The following is a 24,978-nucleotide window of genomic DNA, read 5'->3' as shown; positions in this document are numbered from 1 at the left end:
CCACAAGGAGAGGCTTGAGGAGGATGTAAGGGCTGCGCTGGACAGAGAGAGGGTCTGTCCTTAACCATCAGGTCAGAACATGGCAGCCCTCTTAGGGCAGAAGCACCTGCCCATGCCCCATGGTCCTGGCCGCAGGGGTACTCACTGGACCACCTGGTAGTAGCGCTGGAGGAAGAGGGACCAGCCCTGGGGGCTGAGGTACACTGGGGCCTCTAGATCCTTGTCAATGTCCAGGTGGGCCAGGTTGCTAAGGTGCTCCTCACACGCACACAGAGCCTCATCCACGAACTCTGTGGACACTGTCACTGGCTTTTTCTCCAGTTTCTTAGGCTGCTTCTCTCCTGCAGAGACAGGGAGGGCCTGTCACTATCTCTCATGCAAGGCAGGTAACCTGACACATGCCATGGCCCAGTGTCCCAGGTCTGTCACTTACCTGAAGCCTTGCCCTAAATATACCTAAGACTCAGCACACACCTGCATCCCCTGCTGTCCCAGGCTTTGTCCCTCACCTGAGGCCCTGTCCTCAATGTACCTCTCATGTAGCCTCTAATGCCTTGGGGCTCGTCACTCAACTGAGGCTCCACCTTACATGTTCCAAGGCCTCTAGGGCTCCTATGGCCTCAGCACACATTCGCAGCCCCCTCTGCCCCTGGGACTTCTGATACACTTGAAGTCCTGCCTAAAATGCACCTGGGAGCCTCAGCCTAGGTGAACGTCATACATACACCAATCTGCCCCCCAGTCTCCGCCTGCCAAATGTGACTCCTGACATTGTGACACATACCAGAAACCTGGACCCACCCCCAGAATCCTGATACACCTCCACAATCCTAAAGCCACTGATGCTCTTAACCTACACGAGAAATGCAATTGCACCCGAGGCCCTGACATATACCTAGAGCTCTGACAGCCTTACAAATCCTGACACCTGAATGTGATATGCCAGAAATTGATACCTCAGAGGACCTGGTGCACATCTGAAAAGCTGCCATGCTCCTAAAATTGTGATGCACCACTGGGCCCTCTACCCCCTGAAGCCTGACCTATACCTGAGCTTAAGCATGGGTCACACCTGAAGCCCTTGTGCCCCTGATCCTGGCACACAAGACTTCCTTGTACCTGATGCGCACGCCCAGAAGAGAGCAGTGGGAAGCTAGCCCTCTGGAAGAGGGGGATTTTCCTCCTTCCAGCAGAGCTGTCCCTTACTTCCTTGAATCCCTGGCTGATGGGCCCTTGAATCACACAGCTGGGGGCTTTGCTGTAGGAACGAAGGCCAGGGACAGGGCAAGCAGTGGCTTGGGCCAGCATGAAATGAGGCTTGCTATGCTCTACTCCCAGCTGTTCCTTATGCTCGGGCACAATGGGTCCTCAGGCCACGTGTAAACTGCCTGGTGACACTGCTTCCACCTCCTCAGAGAACGGAGCCGCCCGCAGGCAGGGATGAGCCACACCTTCTTAGTCTTCCCTTTCTAGCTTGGTGGCATGCCAGGCCCAAGGGAGGCAGGGATAGAATGGATTGATTACCAAATGGATGGGAAGACAGGGTGGGTGGGAAAGAAGAATGATTAAATGGAGAGTAGACAGAGGAATGGATGAGTGGGATGGCTTAGAAGGTATATAGGTGGTGCATGGGAGGAAGGAAAAGTAGACGATGTATGGATAGCTGGATCTGTGAAAGGACAGGTAGGAAGGAAGGGGAATAGATACATGGATGGGGAGCAGATGTAAGGTAGATGAGTGAGGAAATCACCAGTGGGTGGAAAGGTGGGGGATGGATGGCAGACAGATTGATAGATGGGTAGGTAAGGGGTTGGTGGGAAGAGGCAATAGATGGGAAGATGGATGTGGATGGTACATAGATACATGGATGAATAGATGGATGAATAGATGGATGGCTGGGTGGGTAGGAGGATAAATGGGTAGAAGAGTGGAAGGGTCCACAGGACTTACCTGGAGCCTCTTCCTCTTCTGCCTTGATAGAGTATGTCTTCCATTTGGACTTCACTACCAGCTTGAGAACGTTGCGGGCAGCTGTCAGCCAGAAGTCCTCTGCTTCCGAGGCAGGGGATACCCTGCTCAGCCCCTAGGCTCAAGGCCTGTTCTGGTTCCGGAACCTGATCATGACCTGCCCCATTTTGGGTCCGGAACCTGACTCTACCTTTTCTGATTCTAGGACCTGAGTTAGAACCTGGCTCCTATTTCAGTTATCAAACCATATCCAGAATCTGACCTGCCATGACTCATCTTTTGCTTTCAGAAGGATCTGTTTTCTGATTTCTCCAATTCAGGGTCTACTTTTGATTCTTATTCTAGCCTGAGAACCAGACCTTGACCCAAAACCTATTTCAGATTTGGAGTCTAATTTAAACCTAGTATCCAATCCAGATGAAGTTGCTGACTCTAGAACATATTTTGGACTCAAAACCTAGTCTGCTTTAGAGCCTGAGTCCAGACCATTCTCTAGATTTGGAAACTGATGTAGCCAATGGACCCAGACAGAGGTCTGGAACCTATTCTGTATTCCAGACTCAATCAACAAGCCTACTTTTGGCACCTGCTCTACAACCCATCTGCCTAAGCTTTTCTGGAGGTCTAGGGTGACCAAGTGAGGGAGAGGGAAGGATTGGGGATGGAGAAGGAAATCTGTTGAGGTAGATGAGGGCATGCGAAGTAGAGGCTGTTCTTCTCCAACCTGAGCCAGGGCTTTAGCCAAGGTTCTACAGCCTGAGGGCTCCAGGCAGGGGGCTGGGGGTCTCCTTACCTATGAAAGCTCGTTTGTCATCCTCAGCCCCAAGCCGGTAACAGCGTGGGAAGAAGGAATCCGCATCAGCCTCGTCAAACCAGGGCAAATTCCGGAGATTGATACATAGACCCACCTATGGAGTTAGCCGCTGAGGGGCAGGCTAGGCCTTGCCCAGCGAGCCTCCAAGGGGCTCCCAATACTCAGAACCTACCCAGCCAGTTCAGGGAGCTCCTGCTTGGACACTCTCCGAGCCTCTGCCCCACTTGCTAGGCTGCCTTGCTCATTTCCATCTCTATGTATTTGCCCACATGGTTCCCTCTGCCAAGAAGGTCCCACATCCTTCCTGTCTATACCCTGTCATGTTCTTAAAAATCTGCCTCTTTGGAAGCGGCTGTGGCTCAATCAGTTGGGCTCCCGTCTACCATGTGGGAGGTCCTGGGTTTGCGTTTTGTGAAGGCAGGCTCGCCCGCACACCGCGGAGAGCCACCAGCCTGCAAGCACATGGAGTGCCGCTGGCCCACAAGCGCCACAGAGAGCCAAATCAGCAAGGTGATGTAACAAAAAGGAAGACAAGTAAAAACACAGAAGAGCGTGCAGCGAACGGACACAGAGAGCCGACAACAAGCAAGCCACAAGTGGGGGGGACGGTGAATTGAAAAAAAAATCTGTCTCTTCTAAGAATCCTTCCTTGCCCATACCAGTAATATACCAGCAGGTCCCAGTGATAATCCTTGCCACAACCAGAGGGGGTAGGTCTTATCCATTTTAAAGATGAGACAACTGAGGCTTATAGAGGTGAAGTCACTAATAAACCCAGGTAAGACAGAGGGGACCCATCTGCCAGCCAGCTATTCCCTGCTTAGAAGGTGAGGGCCCCCTTACTCAACAGTCATTAGATTTCATGTTTGTGTTGGCTCCAGCTCCTCTTTAAGTCCTGGAACCTATTTTATCTGTTATGCCTGTATGTTCCAGGGGTTGGATTTGAACCCAGGTCCATCCGACTCCAGATTCCACTGCACGACCTAACACTGCTTCTCCCGAGAACTCTCTCCTACTGTCAAGGGGAGCTGGGAGTAGGGTTGCTGGCCCAGGGGTGAGAGAACAGAAGCTGCCCTGGCCTCCCCACCCACGGAAAACCCACCTTTGTGGTAAAGGAGCCAGCCCGGGCATAGTGGTTTATCATTTGGTCCTTGGAGAGGAAGCGACAGTCCATCACATCCCGCCGAGTGGTCCAGATGAAGTAGGGGATCTCGTTCCGTACCATGCGGGACTGGGGGGAAGGCGAGGAGATGGGGGAAGGCTGGTGTGGGCAGCACAAGGCCTGAGGCGACTGCTCCCCGCCCTGATGAGCTGGATAGGTGAACGGGAAGGAGCTGCGGCCTCTAGCCCACACACCATCTTTGGGTCCGACAGAAAACACATCTCTTCCTCCAGGGCACACTTGGTGAGCAGAGGGCAGGCCGGCTTCCAGCCTCCTCTTGTCCAGGTGCCCCAAAGCCCTGACCCAGCTTTACAGTTGTACACTCCACCCTGTTCTGGCCTGTGGCTATCAGTGATGGGCCGAAGGCCAAGGGGCCACTCAGCAGCAGGACTGTCACTCCAAGCTGACCGGCACACGGCATGTGGCGAGGGCCCTCTCACAGACCCCACCTCTCTCCTTCTTTCCTACAACCCTGGGAGGGAGGATTATTACAATAACACCATTTGCCAGGCCCTGTTCTAAGCCCTTGCCACATCTTAATTCACTTAATCCTCACCACAATCCTCTGAGGGAAGAGCTATTATTATCCCCATTTCACAGAAGAGGGAACTGAGGCATGGGGAGGGTAAGTGACTTGCCCAAGGTCTCGCAAGCTCTTACTAAGTTGAGTCACATGAAATTGCCAGTAATCAACCTTTCCTGACATACAAAAATGGCAGTTTCACATGGTTTGACTTACCACATGGTGGCGCAAAGATTTAAATTCAAATGTCCTTACCTCTACACACATATCCTCCATAATCTCCTATCAGCCCCTTTCAGAGACTGCACTTATCCAGGAGAGGAAAGAGATGAATCATGAGGGGTTTTATTTGGAAGGGGGAATTACCAGGCCAGCAGGCTGTGCCTGGCTTCTGAGACCACCAAGCAGGGTTCTGAAGCTCCAGCCAGCCTTAGCTGAGCCCTGCTGGGTGCTCACCACACTGAGGGCCCATCCAGCCTTTAGAGACGCAATCAGCTTTTCCAATAGATGGGGAAACTGAGGCCCAGAGAAGGCAAAGGGCTTATTTGAGGTCACACAGCTGGGCTCGACACTCTTCCTCTGACCAAGTGACCACCTCCAGCCCCCTGCTTCACCTTCATCCCTGTACCCCTCACCATCAGAGCATGTGTCCCATCCAGGTCACCAAATTCCAGGAAACCATCGAAGTCGAGCAGCTGTGGCAGCCGAAACGCATCGTCCTCATCCTCATCCTCTGTGGATGCAGAGCCCAGGTCTGATGAGGCCCCTGTCCCTGCCCCATATACCCAGACAGGGCCTCGACCCTGGGACAGTGGGAGCCAGAGAGAGGGACTCAGGAAGGGCAGCCCGCGGAAAGGGAGGGAACCGCTTACCGTCCTCAGTGGTGTCGCTGTCGCCCACCACTGAGCTATCCAGATCCTTCTGGGGGGGTGGCAAGGTGGTGCCCACGTGATGGACTATCTTCTTCTCCACCCAGCCCCTCCGGCGCAAGAGGCACCGGATCACCGGGTAGCGGCCTTGGATCATAAAGACCTTCTTCTGCTATAAGATGAGAGATGGATACTTGTTCAGTAAGTACTGCCAGGCATAGGGGATATAATGGTGAGCCAGACTGTCATGGTCTCTGCCTGCACGAAATCTCTATATGCCAGTAGGGGAGACAGATTACAAAGAAATATGGAAATAAATAAGCATATTAATGAAAACTGCCGTAATAGATAATACTTATTGAGCATCTACTACATGATAAATACCTACGTGCATTATTAACAATAATATGTATTTTTAATCACTACTATTCTCCCCCACGCCCCGCCCCCTCTGTTTTTTGGTAATGAAAAAGGCACAGGGAGGTGGAGTAGTTTGCCCAGGTCTACCTAGTGGTTAAGTGAAAGAGCAGGGATTTAAATCTAGAAACTGGATTCCCAATGGAGACACAGAGAAACAACTCAGAAATATGGGATCAAGGAAGGTTGAGAAGGAGCCATGAACGTGCAGAGCTGGGCCTCACAGAGGGAATAGCACGTGCAAAGGCCATGCGGCTGGAAAGAGGTCAGAAGGAACTGAAAGGAGGCCAGGGTGAGTGGAGTGTGCAAGACGAGGGGGGCGCTCCCAGGGAGGTAGGAAGAAGCCAGCCTGTGCAGGGCCTTGTAGCCCTCGGAACGGGCTTGGGATTTTATACTAAGAGGAGAGTGAAGCCCTAAAGGTTTAAGTGAGGGAGTGGCATGTTTGGAGGCTTTATAAGTTTGCTCAAAAGTTGCTACTGTTGGGAAGCGGATTTGGCCCAATGGATAGGGCATCCGCCTACCACATGGGAGGTCCAAGGTTCAAACCCCGGGCCTCCTGACCCGTGTGGAGCTGGCCCACACGCAGTGCTGATGCGCGCAAGGAATGCCGCGCCACACAGGGGTGTCTCCTGCTTAGGGGAGCCCCACACGCAAGCAGTGTGCCCCGAAAGAAGGGCCATCCAGCGCGAAAAAAGTGCAGCCTGTCCAGGAATGGCTCTGCACACATGGAGAGCTGACACAGCAAGATGACACAAGCAAAATGAGACAAAGATTCCGGGTGCTGCTGATAAAAATACAAGAGGAGGGAAACGGACTTGGCCCAGTGGTTAGGGCGTCTGTCTACCACATGGGAAGTCTGCGGTTCAAACCCCGGGCCTCCTTGTCCCGTGTGGAGCTGGCCCATGCACAGTGCTGATGCGCGCAAGGAGTGCCGTGCCACGCAGGGGTGTCCCCTGCGTAGGGGAGCCCCACGCGCAAGGAGTGCGCCCCTTAAGGAGAGCCGCCCAGCGTGAAAGAAAGTTGCAGCCTGCCCAGGAATGGTGCCGCCCACACTTCCTGTGCCGCTGAGACAACAGAAGTGGACAAAAGAAACAAGACGCAGCAAATAGACACAGAGAACAGACAACCGGGGGAGGGGGGGAATTAAATAAAATAAATAAATCTTAAAAAAAAAATACAAGAGTACACAGAAGAATACACAGCAAATGGACACAGAAAGCAGACAACTTGTGGGGGGGGGCGGGGAAGGAGAGAGAAATAAAAAATAAATCTTAAAAAAAAAAGTTGCTACTATTGTTACTGTAGGGGGACATGGCTCAACTGCTGAGCGACCACCTACCATATGGAGGGTCCAGGGTTTGATACCCAGGGCCTCCTGACCGGTGTGGTAAACTGGCCCACATGCAGTGCTGCCACTCACAAGGAGTGCCGTGCAATGCAGGGGTGCCCCCCACGTAGGGGTGCCCCACGCACAAGAAGTGTGCCCAGCAAGGAGATCGGCCCCTTGTGAGAAAAGCACAGCCTGCCCAGGAGTGGCGCCACACACACAGAGAGCTGACGCAGCAAGACAATGCAACAAAAAAGAGATGCAGTTTCCCAGTGCCACCTGACAGTGCAAGCAGAAGCAGAACACACAGCAAATGGACACAGAGAGCAGACAATGAGGGCAGGGGAAAGGGAGAGAAATAAAATAAATCTTAAAAAAAAAGTTGCTACTGTATACAGGATAGATGGAAGGGACAGGGTTGGAAGTACGGAGACCAGTTAAAAGGCTGCTGTGGTTTGCACAGAAGAGAAGTCCTAATAGTTAGAATGAGAATGGTTATAATAGTGACAGGAGAAGGTGACGGAATTGAGGTTTGTTTTGGAGGCAAGGAAGACTGGCTTTGCTGATGGGATTAGGTATGTGAGAGAACAGAAAAATCAAATTCCTGGCTCAAGTGTCGAGGAGATGGCAAAGACCAGAGACTGTGAAGGACAGGCTTGGGCAGGAAGATTAAGAGTATGATGTTGGACATGAGTTTGAAATGCCTGTAAGTCTTCCAGGTGGAGCTGAGTCCACAGTGTGGAGCTCAGAGTAGAGGCTGTGCTGGAAAGGAAAAGGACGGGCGTCAGCGCACTGACCACACTCAGAGCCAAGGGGCTAAGAGATGAACTCGAGGAGGGAGAAAATGTGGGGAGGGCACCAGGGAAACAGTGTCCAGAGGACCTTCAAAGACAAGTGAAAAGCAGCAGCCAGGGAGGGAGCAGGGAACACGGAGTGTGCAGGCAGCCAGTCAAGGCAGAAGGGTGTTTGGGTCTGGCAGTGTGGAATAACAGTGGGTGGCCAGAAAAGACCAGGACAGAAAAGGGGTTGCTGGATTTGGCTCCTTGGAGGTCACTGGTGACCTTGACTAGAGTGATTTCTGATGAGAGTGGGGAAAGGCAGAGAACCAGAGTGGCTTGCGTTGAGGAGGGAATCCCAAATAAAGTAGTGCAACAGTGGGTGTAGACGACTCTGCCAAGAAGTTTGACTGTGAAGGGGGAGCAAAAAAATGGGGAAGAAGCTGAGGATGGGCATGGGGTCAAGTTTGTTAGTTTTTGTTGTTTAAATAATATGGGACTTTAAATGTTGTTTACAGGTTGGGAGACTGTGCAGGAGGCAGGCCAAGCCACCACTGCAGGACCTTCTGGCCCCTCCAGCCCCTCCGACCTTGACAGCTCTCTCGACGTGGATCTTGGCGTTTCGGAGCCGGCCCATGTGGTGAGGTACCTTGGAGAATCCTCGCCAGAGGACAATGGAACCTGCAGAAAGATCGGGGAGGTGAAGAGAGGGAGGCAGCTTAGGTCTTAGCTTGGGGTCTCTCCGGACCTCTGATGCCCAAGATCCTCTTTCAACTTTCATCCGTCCGCCCTGTCCTCTCCCGACTCTCATTCCTTCCACGTTACTGTCTGGTCGCCCTTCGCAGCCACCACTGGCCAGCGTCTCCTGCTCCCTGCAGGTGGGCGGGCCCCGCAGGCCTCACCTTCCTGTGGCGGGGCCTGTTCCAGGGCTGGCGGGGGCGGGAGGCCGAGGGGGCGGGGATCCGCCGCACCGTCCGCACGGGCGCCGCCCGCGAGCGTGGTGAAGGCGCCGCCGGGGCTGCCCGCAGAGGCCAGGCTGCCCGGCCCGCTCTTGCCGCGCGCACTGGCCCGGGCCGGCCGGGCGGGGGCGGGTCCCGGCCATGGCAGCGTCTCGGGCAGCGGGAACCGGGAGTGGCGCGCGCAGGGCCACAAGACGGGGGAGCTGGTGCGTGGCTCAGGCGGCTGCGGCTTCCGCGACCAGCGGCACACCGCGTCGCCCTCCTGGCGGCACCAGGGAGCGGATCTCCGGCTCGCCGCCCCCAGATCCCCCGCGCCCAGGAGCAGGGCCGCGCTAGGGCCCTGCATGCGCCCGTCGCCGAGCGCGCCCTCCCAGCGCCCGCCCGCTCGCTTTTCCCGCGAGGGACCTGCGGAGGCCCGAGTTGGGTCCTCCGTTCCGAGGCCCCGCCCTCTGTTTGCTGTCGCCCAAGCAACCACTCCCCGGGCACAATCAGCCCGCAGGAGGCGGGGTCCGGGGCAGACAGGGGCGGTCTAGCGAGGGCTCCCCCCAGCGGGCCAGGCTCTTGGTCTTACGTGCTCCAGTCCCTTAATGAGCGGGGACGGAGCGGAGGCGCAGAGGAGTGGGCTGTCACTTATTATCAGTGTCATAGTTCCTTAGCAAGCGCTTCCTGTGTGCCAAGAGCCAAGGGACTTTAGTCATGCCATGGTATTTAGAGAGGACCATGTGCTAGTCACTGGGCTAGGCCCTGGGGACTCCTGAACTAGTAAGAGAGAGTCTCTGACCTCGCAGAGCTTGGCCCAATGTGTGTGTGGGGGGAACCACGACAAACAAATCAAGTAAACAAAGAAATGGAACAGCTACAGTTAATGAGGACAGTGAACAAGCAATGAGCCGAAATCAGGAAGAGGGCACACTTTAGAGCTGAAGCCTACAGAGCGCAAAGAAATTGCCCAGGGAAAGAGGGAAGGAAAAGCATTCCGAGCAGAGGAAAAGTCTCAACAACAGCCCTGAGAAGGGTAAGAAACTTTCTGGGGAACTGAAACGTGGCCAGTGTGCCTGGAGCCTGGTAAGGCAGGACTAGATCTGGCAGGGCCAGCGGTTGGGGCTGGGGGACAGGGCAGTAAGACAGTGAAAAGGTACAGACTCTACCTTTCCACCTCCTAAAACCTTAAAATAGAAAAACATCACAATTGTCAACCGTGGACTAAATATAATGAATCAAAACACAGTTATGCACAGCCCTCAAGGCAAGGATGTTGCTGTACTTATCGGAGGAAATGACTTAAGTATTAGCCTCAATTTACAGGGCTCCAAGATGTTAAATAAATTCCCCAAAAACACACAGCCGAGCAGTACTGGAATGCAGGTCGGACTCCAAAGCCCCCACTCTTACCTTGGACTGTTATCACTCAGACGAGGTGCATGCTGGTCATGGAAATACCAAACAAGGCAGTTTGAGGGACACATGCTGGCAGGACCTATTTAAGCAGAGTCCAGGGAACAAAGTGCCCTGTACCCTGGTCCAAGAACCCAGCATTGTTAATGGGAGATATGCCCCCCACTTAGCCGGCAAGATGAGCCCCAGCTCTGAGCTCACCCTTTCCTCTGCGGCTGGTGGCTGGGCTTCCCAAGAGGACACAATGGGCTCATCAGCAAGCACCCAGCTTTTAATTAGTTTAGGGGCTTTGGACACTGGAAAAGGGATCTGGTCAGGATCTGAGGGTTCTGGTCAGCTCACCAGGGCAATGCTAACCTGTGCGGGTTGCTGAGTGACCAGCTGCCATACCCTTTGCTGTGAGCGCCTTGTAGAGCCACCAGTCACATGCCTCAGAGGGCATGCCTACCTCTGCAAGGCTGGGGGAGGGGGGTCACAAAGATAATGTCACAAAGGGGATGAGAGCTGTCCAAGTTGCCCCTCCTCCCTTTAACATGTCCCCTTCAAATGAGATCCCTTTGGCCATCAGGAAAAAACCTTTTTGAAAAACTCAGCTTTCCTGACATTCCCTCCTGGGAATGTATACGCCTGCCATGTCCTCACAGACTTCCACAGGAGCATATGAAACCCTTAAGTGCACCTGCTGTTCACAAACAGCTCCTCTGTTAGCTCAAGTCTCTTCAAGGCAAGGATGATGTCTTCCCCCATGCCTAATATGTAGTTACCCTCAGACCCTGAGCTGGTGGAAAGAACACCTATTTACTAAGTGCTTATGTGCCAGGTTGTTTACATTTATTAGCTCCACTTTTTGGATGGTGAAACTGAGGCACAGAACATAACTTGCTCACATTCAGCAACAAGTCAAGGCTCAAACTCAGGTTTCATTCTCACCCCTCCCCGCCCCCCATTTTGAGGCCTGATAGATGGCTAGCAGAACTAAGGAACTGAATTTTTAGTCACTTTCAGCTTAAATAGAATAGCCACATGGGGCTAGTGTTGGGCAGCACAAGTAAAGAAAGAAGTATCACACTTGAAGTCTTGCTCACTGACTGGGAGATTTGGGACAAGATGCTGCATTTCATGAAACCTGTTTTTTTAATCCATAAAACCTGTTTTTTTAATCTTTCTGCAGTTGCCTTTTAGCTCAAACCAGATCATTGAGAAAAACATTAAAGCTCTGTATAAACAGAGAGCGGTTTCAGGAATGAATGGTGCCTGGACTTCAATGAAGGAGGGGTTGCCAGGGACCAATCAAAACTGTTTCCGACGGGGGGGGGGGCCCTGGACCCAAGTACTTGGTCTTGAGGACTAGCCCCACCTCCCCTCCCTTTATATACAAACACAGAGCTCAGACCTCATGCAGCCCCAAAGGGGCAAGAAAAGACTTTAATTAGGGGAGGGAGGATCCACCAGAATAAGAAAAGGTACAGCGAGCAGGGGAGCAGAGGGGCCAAAGCAGGTGGAAGGAGGCCCACCTGGCCGCGGGAAGACTCACCTCTCCACCTCTAGCACAGGCACTGCACTGACAGGCAAGGCGAAATAGCAGCCCCTCCTGGCTGGGAGGGGGCAAAATGGCCCCTGTGGCCAGAGGCTGCCTGGCCCCGGCTCCTAGGTATGGTTGGTGCACGTCGAGTTGGCCCTTGTCCCCAGCCAGTGCTCAGTGGCCATATTCAGGCAGAGCTCAGGAAGCTGCAGAGGGTCCCTGCTGCTTCTACTGGGCCCAAGGAGGCTTGGGAATAAGAGGGCAAGGGAGAGGAACTGGAGTCTGAAACCTCCCTCCCCACCTGGGGTGTCACAGGGGAGGAACAGTAGTCGCCTTCTGGCTCCAGGCCCGCCCAGACCCACAGCGACCAATAAGGTACAATCACTGGGACCAGTCACAGCCATTGGAGGTGGAGGTTTGTTTGTTTAAAAAAAAAAAAAAAAGACAAAAGGTTACAGTCTTCTACAAGCACAGAGTTTAAGTTTCAAGACATTAAAAAAAAATCTGTCCCAGCCCAGGGGACTGAACATCAGAAGCCAGCCTGACCAGGCACGTGTGGCCTTGGGGCAAGTCCACTGCTGCTTTCTTGACCAGCTAGCAAGCACACCACCCCCCTCCCGCATCTAATGCCCACCCTGACCCAGCTCCCCTCTGCCGCTGCTGCCGGTGCCGCCACTCTGGGGAGTTAACTCCAGGACGCCTTCGCTGAGACATGAGGGAGTCTGAGGGGGAAGGACACGAGATCCAGCCAGACGGTTTAAAACTGTTGAGAGAACCAAGAGGCAGTGAGTGGTGGTGGTTGCTGCATCCTGGCCTGCTCTGGGGAGGTGGACTGATCTGAGAGCTGCCACTGTGCTCAGATCTCTGAGGGGTAGGGTCGGGCCCCAGGACACCTGTGGGTGTGCCTTCTAATTCAGTCAGCATTCAGCAGAGAGCGTCAGGGCGCTAAATCTATCATTAGCCAAGACGGAAAAATCAAGGGTGGTGCAAGCTTGTGCACAGCTCCCTTGGCCTGGAGGCAGCTATAAAGTCCTGACGTGGTACCTTATAACTGAGGTGCACTGAGGTTGCCTTCTTTAGAGATGTGGGGCTCACAGGCAACCGGAGAGGGGTCTCAGGGTCTAGTACTCTTATGTTAAGCTCAGGTTGATTCTCCAACCAGAACAAGCTCTTCAAATGTTTCCTACCCTCAGGTATCCCCCAGGGTGCCTAAATCAGTACTGAGCAAACATGTGACAACAGATCAGAGGTTGTAAACCTCATGACTGAGCCCAGCCCACAGATGAGCACTGCTTGGCCCAGACAGTGGCTAAAAGCACATGAATTAGTGGCCAACATTCAAAATATGGGAGAGGCGAATTCCAGATTTGGGGATTCTTTTGAAAAGTTGGAAGATAAAGCCATGATGCACTGGAGATGTGTGCCAGTGGTCCCCTCCTGTGCAGCACCACCCAAACCATCCGGGGCTGTGGTGCCATCTTAGATGAGTTCCTCCACTTACTGAATGAGGGACCTTGGCAGGTAATCTAACTTCCCAGAGCCCCAGTATACGCATCTGTAAAACGGAGACAGCACCTGCTCAAAGACTGTTAAATATTAAACGAGACTTGCTTTTTTTTTGCTATAATAACTCTATAGTAATGCAAATATCTAACTACCAAATGGTTGTTGAATGAATGAGCCAAATATTAAGAGAAGAGCTATTTTTCCTCATAGTTGAATCTAGAGGTCTCTAAGTACCTTCTGGTACTAAAATATAAGGAAATCTTACTGTGTACCAGGTGCTTTGCTTAATATATATTTTTTCTTTTAATCTTTTAATGCTCAACCATTCTGAAAATAAATATCATCCCCATTTTATAGCTGAGGAAACAAGCTTAGTTGAGAGGTTTACTAATATGTCTGAGTAGGCAGCAGAGCTCAGAGCCACACAAAGGACTGGACTCCCTGTGATCTTAAACACATTACCCCTGTGCACACAGTATAGCTGCTTTCTCTGCTGGCTGCCCTCGGAGTAATTAAACCCCAGGGGAAGTGGTTGTAATTTCCATTTTTAGGAATCTGAGCTCCTCCTGGCCTGGGTCTGTATGTTCTGGTAGGAGTAAATACTAAAACAACCTCTAAGTGGAACATGTCAACAAACCAAAGATTGTTTGGAAGAAGGGGGGAAGAAAAACATAAGAAGGCATGTCTTGAATAGCTAAACAAGAGCAACTATGTCTGCAGTTCATCAATATAAACAATTCCTCCTCTTCAGAAGACTGCAGTCTTTTCAGTTACAAAGACACAAACAATTTAAGAGGAGTATAGAAGATGTAAGCCATAAGAGTGATGGAAAGGTTTGCAGAAATCATGATTTTAAGCCTGAGAAACAGACACTGAAGCAAAATATTTAAGTCTGTTTAAGAAGTGGAATTATATCCTGATTAACTGTCCCATATTAGTAGAAAATTCACATGTGCATTTCACTTGCTTCACTTGGGCTTTCAACCAGAGACAGAGTTAAGGACTTTGTGTATACTTTGAGATGTGGAAATAAGCCACATGAAGAAATGTATCCTTCAGACACCCAGATACAGAAAGTGCCTCCGGCTTGCAGAGATGAACCTCCAGTCTTCAAACCCAAAAGCATTTGGCTGACCTGGCACACACCAGATGTCCTGGGAGCCTTGGGAAACATCAACACACTGCTGGCACCACTTTTCCACCCAAAGAGATGCTAGGTTTTCAACACGACTCATGGCTCCTACCTCTGGAAGGAAACTGGAAAGGCCCCTACTTACATTCTTGAGGAACTCCTCTGCCACAATGCGCGCACGGGCATTGACGGACAGCTTCATCTCACTGATCTCCTTGTCGATCTCCTCCATAAAATGGATAACAAAGTCCACCAACTTGTGTTTGTACATCTGCTCTGTGTGAAAGTTGGTGATCAAAAAACTGATGTCATATCCCTAGGGAGGGAAGACAGGAAAGAGGAGGAAAAGAAACAGGAGATAATTAGCATTCCAGGAGCACTCAGCAGGCCAGGTCCTGCACCTCCACTCATTTTTTTTTTTAAAGATTTTTATTTATTTAATTCCCCTCCCCTCTCCCGGTTGTCTGTTTTCTGTGTCTTTTTGCTGCGTCTTGTTTCTTTGTCCACTTCTGTTGTCGTCAGCAGCACGGGAAGTGTGGGTGGCGCCATTCCTCGGCAGATTGCACTTTCCTTCGTGCTAGGCGGCTCTCCTTACGGATGCACTCCTTGTGCGTGGGGCTCCCCTACGCGGGGGACACCCCTATGTGGCACAGCACTCCTTGCGCACATCAGCACTGTGCATGGGCCAGCTCCACATGGGTCAAGGAGGTCCGGGGTTTGAACCGCGGACCTCCCATGTGGTAGACGGACGCCCTAACCACCGGGCCAAAGTCCGTTTCCCCACTTCCACTCATTGAGAGGCTTCCAGCTGGCTGGGATCTTCTCTGAAGCCACACACCCTTTCAGACAGCAGCCTGCCTGCCCTGGTATAGTGTGGTGTGGTGTAGTGTCTATGTTGATCCAAGTGACTGAACTCAATCGTGACTTCTGTGTACTTTAGATGTCTCTGGAAGACTATCTGTGGCACAAACACAGTTGTATTCAGAAGAGTCAAAGGAGTCAGCAGCGGAACCTTGGAGTAACCCAGAATGGTTGCACTCATCTTTGTTGATAAGAAAAATGGAGAACCAGGCACCTGTGTGGCTCCTAAGGATGGACCCAAGCTGGGGCCTGGGCCTTACTCTTCAGCAGTCAGAGCCTTCAATGGGAGATCTCAGGTTTCAACAATGTGGTTTGGCAAAATATTTGATGCTCTACCAGCCTTAACCAGAGCTGCCAGAATGGCTTTGGGAACTGTCAACAGAGCTACTGAAAAATTAGTAAAGACTAAGGGAGCCTTCAAACAAAAAACAGCCTACCTTCTCTGCCAAAAAGGTGACTGAGAAGACTGTTAAAGTAAAAGCCCTGTTCTTGCCTCAGATGACATCTATCCAGAAACAGAAAAATTCTTTCCCTATGATCCCCTGGATTTTGAGAGTTTTGACCTGCCTGAAGAGCAATAAATTGCACACCTCCTCTTGAATGGAGTGCCTCTCATGATCCTCGATGAAGAGAGGGAACTTGAAACGCTGTTTGAACTGGGTCTCCCCTCCCGTGAAGATGCCCTCTCTGATGTAGGAGCTTACTCAGCTGCCGACTCCTGCAAGCATTCTGTCCACCCTGGATGTTGAACTGCCACCTGTTTGCTACGACTTAAGATATTAAATTTCTTAGTGCTGTATAGTTGGTATTTTTTTTTTTGTATCATCAAAGCAATTCTTTATAAAATTTTTCCTAAAAAAACAAAAATAAAAAATAAATAGTCAAGGGAAAGTGAAGGGACTTGAAATCCTGTCACAGGAAAATCTAATCCAACAGTTGGGAACATTCAGTCTAGGGAAAAGATGACATGGGAGAGAAAAGGGACTGACATTTTAAAACTAAGGGGTATGTACAGAATAGCAATTTTACTTATTCTGGGTGGTCCCAGAGATTAGATCTAGGATCAGAAGGTTTTGGCTCATAAAGAACTTGCCTGGCCACATGTCTGATGTGCCTGATGCTGGCATGTGCTGCTCTGCATGCTAAAAGCTCAGTCACTTGAATATTTTAAGTCAACCTGGTAGGAAATCTGTGGAGATGATTCAAGTACAAAGCCAGGCAATAATTAACAAATACTACCTGTGGCCCTCAATGGCTGTGATTCAGTTGGTGGCAAAGCTCAGAAAGGACTTCTAATTCATTGTGTTCTTTCTGCTGCGAGATGGTAGGCTCAGGGAAGATGAATAATCACCTTATTCTTTTTGTTTGTGTGCTGTTTTTTTATTGGCCACAGGGAAGGAACCTCCTTCTCAACAGAGGTGCTCACAGATCCTTTGCCACTCCAGGCTTGGGCCCTGAAGATCCTAAGGGTGAGTGGGCAAATCAGGCATGTTGCCATCATCTCAGATGGGCCCTGGGTAGTTGTACGGTGTGGCCTGGTTGATCATACTGGTGTACCTGGTACAGGCAGCTGAGTAAATACAGAATTATAGCAAGGCCCCTGATCATGAAGGTCACAACCAGCACCAACTCCTTGGCTCAGGCACACTTGAGCAAAGCAGTAACTGTCATGGCCAACTAAGTCTTGGTGGTGGCAACAGCAGCCCATCTTTCCTTTTGAACAATCAACTGGTTAAGGTAGACCCGCTTCCTCTAAGCTTCAGATCCACCTTCCTCCCACTCCAGCTGAGATGAAGGCCAACACTCAGCTCGGGTGGTAGAGGTACCCTACAGCTGGAGGAACAATGATCCCAGGTCTAGAAACAATCTTGCATGGGTGACAGTGGACTCAAAAATCCTGACTGGCTTGCAGGAGAATCCTGGTATTAAAAACATGGATCAGGGAAGCAGACTTGGCCCAATGGATAGGGTGTCCGCCTACCACATGGGAGTTCGTGGTTCAAACCCTGGGCCTCCATGACCCGGGGTTTGAACCGCATGGAGCTGGCCCATGAGCAGTGCTGATGTGCGCAAGGAGTGCCCTGCCACACAGGGGTGTCCCCCGTGTAGGGAAGCCCCACGTGCAAGGAGTGCGCCCCTTAAGGAGAGCTGCCCAGCGCGAAAGAAAGTGCAGCCTGCCCAGGAGTGGCGCCGCACACATGGAGAGCTGACACAACAAGATGACGCAACAACAACAAAAAAGAAACAGATTCCCAGTGCCGCTGATAAGGATAGAAGCAGTCACAGAGAGCAGACAACTGGAGGGGGAGGAGAGAGAAATAAATAAATAAATAAATCTTTTTAAAAATTTTAAATTAAAAAAAAATAAAAACATGGATCAAAGATGACAGGGAGATAGCAGTTAACCCAGGCTGAAGGTCCCAGTCCCACTGGATCTCACCTCCACTGGTTTCCTTCGAAGGATAAAGAAGTTCTCTGCTCGCATCATCATGAAGCGCATGAACTTATGGCATAAAATCTTCTCAATCTCATCAGCCTGATGAGAGCAAAGGAGAAAGGAGTTTCCCTAAAGCTGATACCATAGGTCAACAGAAACCTACAGCCTGGTCTTCTGACCCCACTTTCCTACAGGCTTTGGTGAAGGTAGTGGGTTTGGTATTAGGAGCAATTACTGCCTAAACTTTGAAACATGAGTGAGTTGGTTCCCAAGTGGGAGAAAGATCTACATAAGAGCCTCTCCAACTTAGGAGGTCATGACCAAAAAAATAAAAATAAAAGAGATTATTACCATGACCTCATCTCTACCCATTCCAGAAGGTAATTTGGGCAGACCTAAGTCTCTTAATGGCTTTTTCCAGACTCCACAGCAGCCAAGCTACCCTTCTCAGTTCACTAGTGCTACACTTTCCAATGTTGTGTGACAGGGTCCACCTGGGGTATCAGATCATTTTAGGTGGATCTCTGTGTCAGTAACACTGAACAGCTAACAATCCCCCAACTTTGTTCCTTCTCAACTCCCTTTCAATATTGCTAAAGCAAGAATATCGTAGCTGGGTACTGGGATGTTCCTATTATCACCAAACATTTGTTATCCCCCCTTTTAAAAGAGAGCAGGGCCCCAAGGTTTGAGCTTTCTGTAATAATATCTAGTCTGAATTTAATAATGTTGTTTTGTTTTCACTGTGTTTATATTTAGAGTTGCCCTCTATTTGTAGCAAGTGCTCTTGTCTTTCCATTTATGGTCATGATATAATGCTTCTCCCAAACAAATTTAAGTAAAATAACGTAGGCCAATTTGAAAAAGTTTATTAAATAACCATACAAGTGGTGGTACAAAAATTTGGCAAAATATACGGGGGTGGTACGGACTGATAGACATTTGTGAAATATTGCCCAAGAAAACATATTAAAAATGGAATATCGAGTTTTTCTCTCTAAATTGCAGTTTCAGGAGGATGGCTGCTTATTTTTCTGAACTGGACTTATTCCTCATCCCTTAGGAAAGTTCTATGACTTAACACCAAACTGGCCAGAGGGCCTTGGCTGCTATTTCCTGCCTTCTAATCCACAGCAAGGCCTAGAAGATAAGGCTGGTTGATTTTTTTTTTTTTTTTAATTCTTCTCACCTGCTGAGTTTGGCAAATCATTTCCTTAGCACATTTAGGGAAGTAGAGCCTAAGTTTCCTGCAAACCAAATCTGGTACAGTGATCGCTCATATGGGGTTCCTGAGCTTGAAGAAAACTAACTCTGGGCCTCCTGAGGAGGCATGGGATCCATGGAAAGCTCACCTGTTTCACAGCAATGCTGACCCGGACAGAGTTGATGGAGCCCTCAATCAGAACCTTTTCCTTCTCATTCCTGCTGATCGTCACAGGTTGTAACAGGAGCTCCTTGCTACTCCTGAAAACACAATGTCACAGAGGCCTCTGTACTACAGAGGTACACAAATAATCAGGCAGACCCCAGAAAGAGGCTGTTCTATAGGCTTTGGGGTAAAGGTGAAAAGGTTGTGAAACCCTACCTCCTCCATTACTTTCCTTAGGTAAGTTACATCCTCCTGTTGGAATCTCAATTTCCTCATCTATAAAACAGCTCTGATCCTTAAGTTACTAGTGAGGACCTAAGAGTGACCAGAAAGAGTCACAAGTCTAATAGTGTTCCTGGCACATGGTAGGAACTTTATAAATGATTGCTCTTATTTTAATAACTATAAGCTAAGCCATACACAATTTAGGGAATGAGAAGAGCCTGTCTTTAGAGATAAGGACAAACTAAAACGGACCTGTCTGGCAGCCCTTGATTATCAATTCAGAATGGTTCACTTATTCACCCATGAAACTTTTCTCAGCTCAGGTCCCAATTTGGTGCTTCTATCTATAATGGTAGTTAACTATGGTAGTGATGCCTGCGAGCTGTTCTCAGTGTTTCAAAACACCTTGTAGAAATCATCATGTCTAGAAGCATAACACTGTGCATCCTAACTACTGTGTTAGTTTTTTTTTTAATTTAAATATACAACATTGTGTGGTAATACTGGTTATCTTAATAATATATGTTCCAGATTAAGCTTTGAGGAAAAACACTCATTTATGAACTGTAAACTAAAGAGAACCATTCAAAATATGGAGTATCTGAAATAGAGAATGAGAGATAACAAATAGATAGGGTTTAGGCTAGTGAGGAAAAAAATCTTTGGTCCTTATAACTTGTGTCAATTTGATATTATTTATGAATTCCAAAAAGAGATATTATATTTGTAAACTGATCTATTCCTCTGGGCATGATACACCTTGGTTGTATTACATACAGAGGTTTCACTTTTACTTTATTAAAACAAGAGTAAGACTTTAATTCGACCATGTCATTAGGGCATGCAGGGTTGAGTCCCCAGCCCCTTGGTGGCTATATAAACGGACGCTCAATCAAGAGATGGAAGTAGATACAGGGAGAAAAACAGAGAGAAAGAGAGACAGTTCCATGGACATGGCGGAGGCCCCAGGAATGCAGCTGAAGAGAACAGAGCAGCTGAGATGCCCCCTGAGATGAGCCATATACCAGCCTACAGCTGAGACTGGAAAAAGCTGGGACCACTGGAGCCTTAAGAGGAAGAAAGAAAGCTGAACCCTCGCAGACATCACCTGCCATCTTGCTTCAACACATGGCAACAGTTTGGTGAGAAAGTACCTCTTATGGTACACTGAGTTGGACTCTTTTTTTTAAATTTATTTCTCTTCCTTCCACCCCCCCCCCAGTTGTCTGCTCTCTGTGTCCACTCGCTGTGTGTTCTTCTGTGACTGCTTCTATCCTTATCAGCGGCACCGGGAATCTGTGTTTCTTTTTTTAAAAATTATTTATTATTTATTTATTTCTCTCCCCTCCCCCCCACCCCAGTTGTCTGTTCTGTGTGTCTATTTGCTGTGTCTTCTTTGTCCACTTCTGTTGTTGTCAGCGGCACGGGAATCTGTGTTTCTTTTTTTTTTTGTTGCGTCATCTTGTGTCAGCTCTCCGTGTGTGTGGCACCATTCTTGAGCAGGCTGCACTTTCTTTTGTGCTGGGTGGCTCTCCTTAAAGGGCGCACTCCTTGCGTGTGGGGCTCCCCTACGCGGGGGACACCACTGCATGGCACGGCACTCCTTGCGCGCATCAGCACTGAGCACGGGCCAGCTCCACACGGGTCAAGGAGGCCCAGGGTTTGAACCGTGGACCTCCCATGTGGTAGATGGATGCCCTATGCATTGGGCCAAGTCTGCTTCCCAAGTTGGAGTCTTGTGACTTTAGCTTCTACCCCAAATAAATACCCTTTATAAAAGCCAAAAGATTTCTGGTACTTTGCACCCCTTTTGGCTGACTAAAACATAACTTAAGTAAGAAGAATGGAGATGGCATCAGATAACTAAATCTTCCATACTTTCGCTTCAACTGCCAGTGTTCCACTCTAATGCCATAGGAGATACTTCACAAATAGCCCCACTCTAAAACACACCTTGTATCAATCAACCTTGGCTCCAGAGTAGTTTCTCCCCTGGGTTTTGTCCTGCCAATCTACTGACCCTCTTTCCTGAATTCCAAATTGGGAGCCACTGTTCATCTGGCAGGAGGACAAAATATAGAAACCAAAATCTGTTTTGACAACTCTAGGACAAAAGTTCACGGCACCCTCTAGACAACTGTCATCCCTGAGTACGGCACCACTCATCCCGACCCTGACCTTTTTCTTTCCTACCTGACTTCCACTTCCGGCTTGTTGTGTCGTTCCACAACCTGAGATGAGAAGTTTTCCAGGCAGAGGGCAGCCTGCAGTGTGGCCCGCACGGCACTCAGGTAGGGGCGGAGAGTGGCAGTCTGTAGAAATCCAAAGAACAGGGAAGATCAGGATCCACCCTCACCCATCTGCCCCGCCTAACCCAATGGCCACTCACTCCAGCTCACACTAGAGCCAGGTAGTACCAAGACTGAGTACATGAGCACCTGGCTCTCAGACACCACAGTGAACAAAATGGACTGGGGCCCTCAAGAGACTTTCAATACTTTCAGTCTAGAGCAGTGGCTCTCAATGGGGGATGATTTTATTCACCCAGGGACATCTGGCAATGTCAAGACATTTTTGAGTATGAGTAGAGACCAGGGATGCTGCTAAACATCTACAATGCACAAACAGCCCCCTAAAGCATATCCCAACATATCAGTAGCACCTAGGTTGAGAAATTTAACAGAACGGGCATAAAGGTGACCAACCTCAATCTGTCTACTGAGCTAACAAATGTACAGGTGTTGGGAATTCAAAGATGTTCAAGACCATCTCTATCCTGGTTGGGGAGACAAAGAAGTAAATAACTGATACAGAGAAGAATGATAGGTGAAATTATTAGGTTTATAAATCACCTACACTTGCAGAAGAAACTGGTTTTGCCTTTAAAATGGAGAGTTAGGGAAGCAGTTGTGGCTCAACTGATACAGAGCGTCCGCCTACCATATGGAGGGCCCAGGGTTCGATACCCAGGGCCTCCTGACCTGTGTGGTGAGCTGGCCCATGCATAGTGCTGCCATGTGCAAGGAGTGCCATGCCATGCAAAGTGTTCCCCACATAGGGGTGGCCCCACGTGCAAGGAGTGCATCCCACAAGGAAAGCTGCTGTGTGTGTAAAAAGCACAGCCCGCCCAGGAGTGGCACCACACACACGGAGAGCTGACGCAGAAAGATGACGCAACAACAACAAAAAAGTGACAGTTTCCTGGTGCCACATGACAAGAATGCAAGCGGACACAGAAGAACATAGCAAATGTACAAAGAGAGCAGACAAGGGGGAAGGGAAGAGAAGTAAGCAAATCTTTAAAAAAATAAATAAAATAGAGTAAGTATAATAAAGACATTCCCAGTAGAGACAGCAACTTCTAACTATACTAGTAGGCCTATCTTCAGTTCCTTACTAGTCAAGTTCTTCCTCACCTCAGGGCTTCATACTTGCTGATCCAGCTACCTGCAGGCTTTTCTCCCCTCTTTGCCTAAGTTATCCTTCACATCTCAGCTTACTCAGGGGAGGCCACCCCCTTCCTCAGAGAGACCTTCCCTGACTTCTCCCTCTATGGTAGAACCTATCCCCCACCCTGTTCTATCTCATTTCTCATTTTCCCCCTTCCCAGCATTTATAGCATTTATTACAATTTGTGGCGACACATTCATTATGTCTTTTGAAAAGCTAGTTCTTCACTAAACTATAACCTCATGAGGGAGCCCAGGTCTAGTTTATTCACAGCTATACACCCTGCACCCAAGCTTTGTACCTAACATATAGTGTCTTATTTCCTAGAATGAATGAAATAATTTAAGCAAAGCTAAAATACCACAAAAGGGCATTAAGAGTTCCAAGTGGTAATGAGTACAATGTTGCTCTATATGGGAAACATTTTGGAATCATAGATGAAGCTGCAGAGGTAGGCTAGGTAGGGCGGGTTCTTGGGGGGATACTGAATACCACTTTGAGATTAGGTTTTCAGTTCCTTAGATACATAAGGAACTGCTGGGGCTTTCTGAGGAGGAAGTTACATTAAGAGCAGCTGTATGGTGGCTCTGTGGAGAATGGATTGGAGAGGGAAGTGAGATATAAGGCAGATAGGGTTATTCAAGAAGTGCTAATGAGAACCTGGATGGGGCAGTGGAGTCAGAAAATGCAGAGGGTGTTAAAGAGATTAGATGGCAGTAGATGTAGAGCATAATGGAAGATGAGAGCATAATGAAGTAAAAAAACAACTCCCAACAGTGATCCATTCATACAATGTAATAATAAAAAGGAACTAGTGATATATGCAACATGAATGAATCTCAAATGCATAATGATGAATGATAGAAGTCAGATTAAAAAGGCTACATACTGAAGAATTCCATTTATCATACCATCTGGATAAGGTGAAACTATGGGGACCAAAAAAACTCCACAAAAGACCTGCGACTGCCTGGGGCTGAGGGGACAAGGAATGAACTGATTAACAAAGGAGCTTGTGGAATTTTTCAGGGTGATGGGAAATGTTCTGTATCTTGACTGCGGTAGTGATACATGCCTAGAGTTTTCAAAGACAGTAAATTTTAAAATGGTGAATTTTAGATCTCTGGCCCAGTGATGACTGCCCTTTTGCAAATAAAAGACATAAAGACTAGAAATATTACAATCTCTAATAACACCTCAACACAACTTGATTTTTAAAAAGTCAAGAGTTGTGGTCTCAAAACAACTTCCCAGGTTTTTATCTGAAATAAGAAGTGGCAAAGTTAGCCAGGACAGGGAGACACAGGAGGAAGAGCAAGTTTAGGAGTGGAGATGAGTTTTGATCTGGAGGTCTGATTTCAAAGTGTCTTCGAGATGTCTAGGTGAACCTTGAAAAGAGTCCAGAGGTAAGGAGGCAGATTCATGAGTCACCATAATATAGGAGGTCATTAAAGCTACAACATAAGATCACCAAAGTGAGTATAAAGAGAGGAAGATGGTGAGCCAAAGTCACAACCACAAGAACACCCACGTTTATTAACGGGAGGAGGATTTACAAGAAAGGAAAGGATCTATAGTATCCGATCCTACAGTAAGGCTGACACGGTTTAATGCTGACCAGGGCGGGGCTGGGGTGGAGGCAACACAGGAGATTTTCAGTGCCGTGGGGTTGGAGGTACCGAGAGAAGGGTGGGATAAGGAAGTGTGGACGCTTCCCTTGGGAACAGTGGGGTCAAGCGAGAAGGCGAAAAAGGGGATGTGTATTTAGTGATTTTCTACTTTGGGTGGGGAGGTGCCTATACTATATGCCTCAGCAGCTCTACTACGGCCTGAGATCAACTACGTGCCTTCAAGGTGCTACCGCAAGTCTAGAAAGCCCCACTTCCAACTTCCTCCAATTCTTAGGAGATTTCCCTATCTACTTCGCGAGTCGGACCTCGAAGCAGCAAGGCCTGCTTCTTATCACCGCGGCCCCCTCTCATCCCCTCCTGACTTCGGCCTCCGCCCCGCCCTCTTTCTCCCAGCCCCGTCGTGCCCACACACACCCCAGCCCCTCCGCTGCAAAATCTCCTCTCCCCCAGACCCTTAAGGCAGAATGGCAGGGGTCCCTGGCCCGGAGCCAGGTTCTCTCACCATCGCGGGCGCTGGCTGGGCCGGAAAGCGGAAGTACGGAAGTGGCCGGCCCCAAGACGCCTGCACTTTCGCGAGCGGCGCAGCCGCAGTCTCCGCCCGGACTTCCGGGCGACACCATCTATGTCCCCGAGTG

The 24,978-nt window shown here is 49.4% G+C and overlaps 2 protein-coding genes and 1 pseudogene across 3 annotated transcripts in view; 1 reads left to right on the top strand and 2 right to left on the bottom strand.

The window, feature by feature from the left end:
• The window catches only part of TTLL3 (tubulin tyrosine ligase like 3), a 22,137-nt gene extending 12,943 nt beyond the window's left edge, over positions 1 to 9,194 (bottom strand). Inside the window, 8 exon segments of the mRNA XM_058288244.2 lie at positions 146 to 341; positions 1,951 to 2,049; positions 2,762 to 2,876; positions 3,885 to 4,013; positions 5,103 to 5,200; positions 5,340 to 5,508; positions 8,446 to 8,537; positions 8,759 to 9,194. Coding sequence (XP_058144227.1) covers positions 146 to 341; positions 1,951 to 2,049; positions 2,762 to 2,876; positions 3,885 to 4,013; positions 5,103 to 5,200; positions 5,340 to 5,508; positions 8,446 to 8,537; positions 8,759 to 9,161 — 1,301 coding nt within the window. The 5' untranslated portion in view covers positions 9,162 to 9,194.
• Positions 9,152 to 16,030, top strand: LOC131276073 (securin-like; annotated as a pseudogene).
• On the bottom strand, positions 11,605 to 24,978 carry ARPC4 (actin related protein 2/3 complex subunit 4). 2 transcript variants are annotated; one of them, XM_012523024.4, is made up of 6 exons: positions 24,846 to 24,949; positions 21,456 to 21,574; positions 19,021 to 19,132; positions 17,672 to 17,767; positions 14,516 to 14,686; positions 11,605 to 12,495 (listed from the first exon to the last, which is right to left on the bottom strand). In XM_012523024.4, exons 1-6 carry the CDS (start codon positions 24,846 to 24,848, stop codon positions 12,490 to 12,492), a joined length of 507 nt encoding a protein of 168 aa, XP_012378478.2. In that variant the 5' UTR covers positions 24,849 to 24,949; the 3' UTR covers positions 11,605 to 12,489. The 2 variants fall into 2 exon arrangements, with proteins under 2 accessions (XP_012378478.2, XP_071068318.1); XM_071212217.1 differs by lacking the exons at positions 17,672 to 17,767; positions 19,021 to 19,132 and having other exon boundaries at positions 24,846 to 24,978.

The sequence above is a fragment of the Dasypus novemcinctus genome, chromosome 26, assembly GCF_030445035.2.
Source record: "Dasypus novemcinctus isolate mDasNov1 chromosome 26, mDasNov1.1.hap2, whole genome shotgun sequence".
NCBI classification, from domain to species: domain Eukaryota; kingdom Metazoa; phylum Chordata; class Mammalia; order Cingulata; family Dasypodidae; genus Dasypus; species Dasypus novemcinctus.
The sequence above is the reverse complement of the archived record's forward strand: the minus strand, read 5'-3'. Positions and strand labels throughout refer to the sequence as shown.

Excerpts from the sequence above, each read along its gene's own strand:
- ARPC4 (XM_012523024.4), bottom strand. Across the intron at positions 19,133-21,455 it reads AAGCCGGAAGTGGAAGTCAG|GAGTAGCAAGGAGCTCCTGT; the intron begins GTAGGAAAGAAA and ends TTGTGTTTTCAG. Across the intron at positions 14,687-17,671 it reads TTCGAAGGAAACCAGTGGAG|GGATATGACATCAGTTTTTT; the intron begins GTGAGATCCAGT and ends TTCCCTCCCTAG.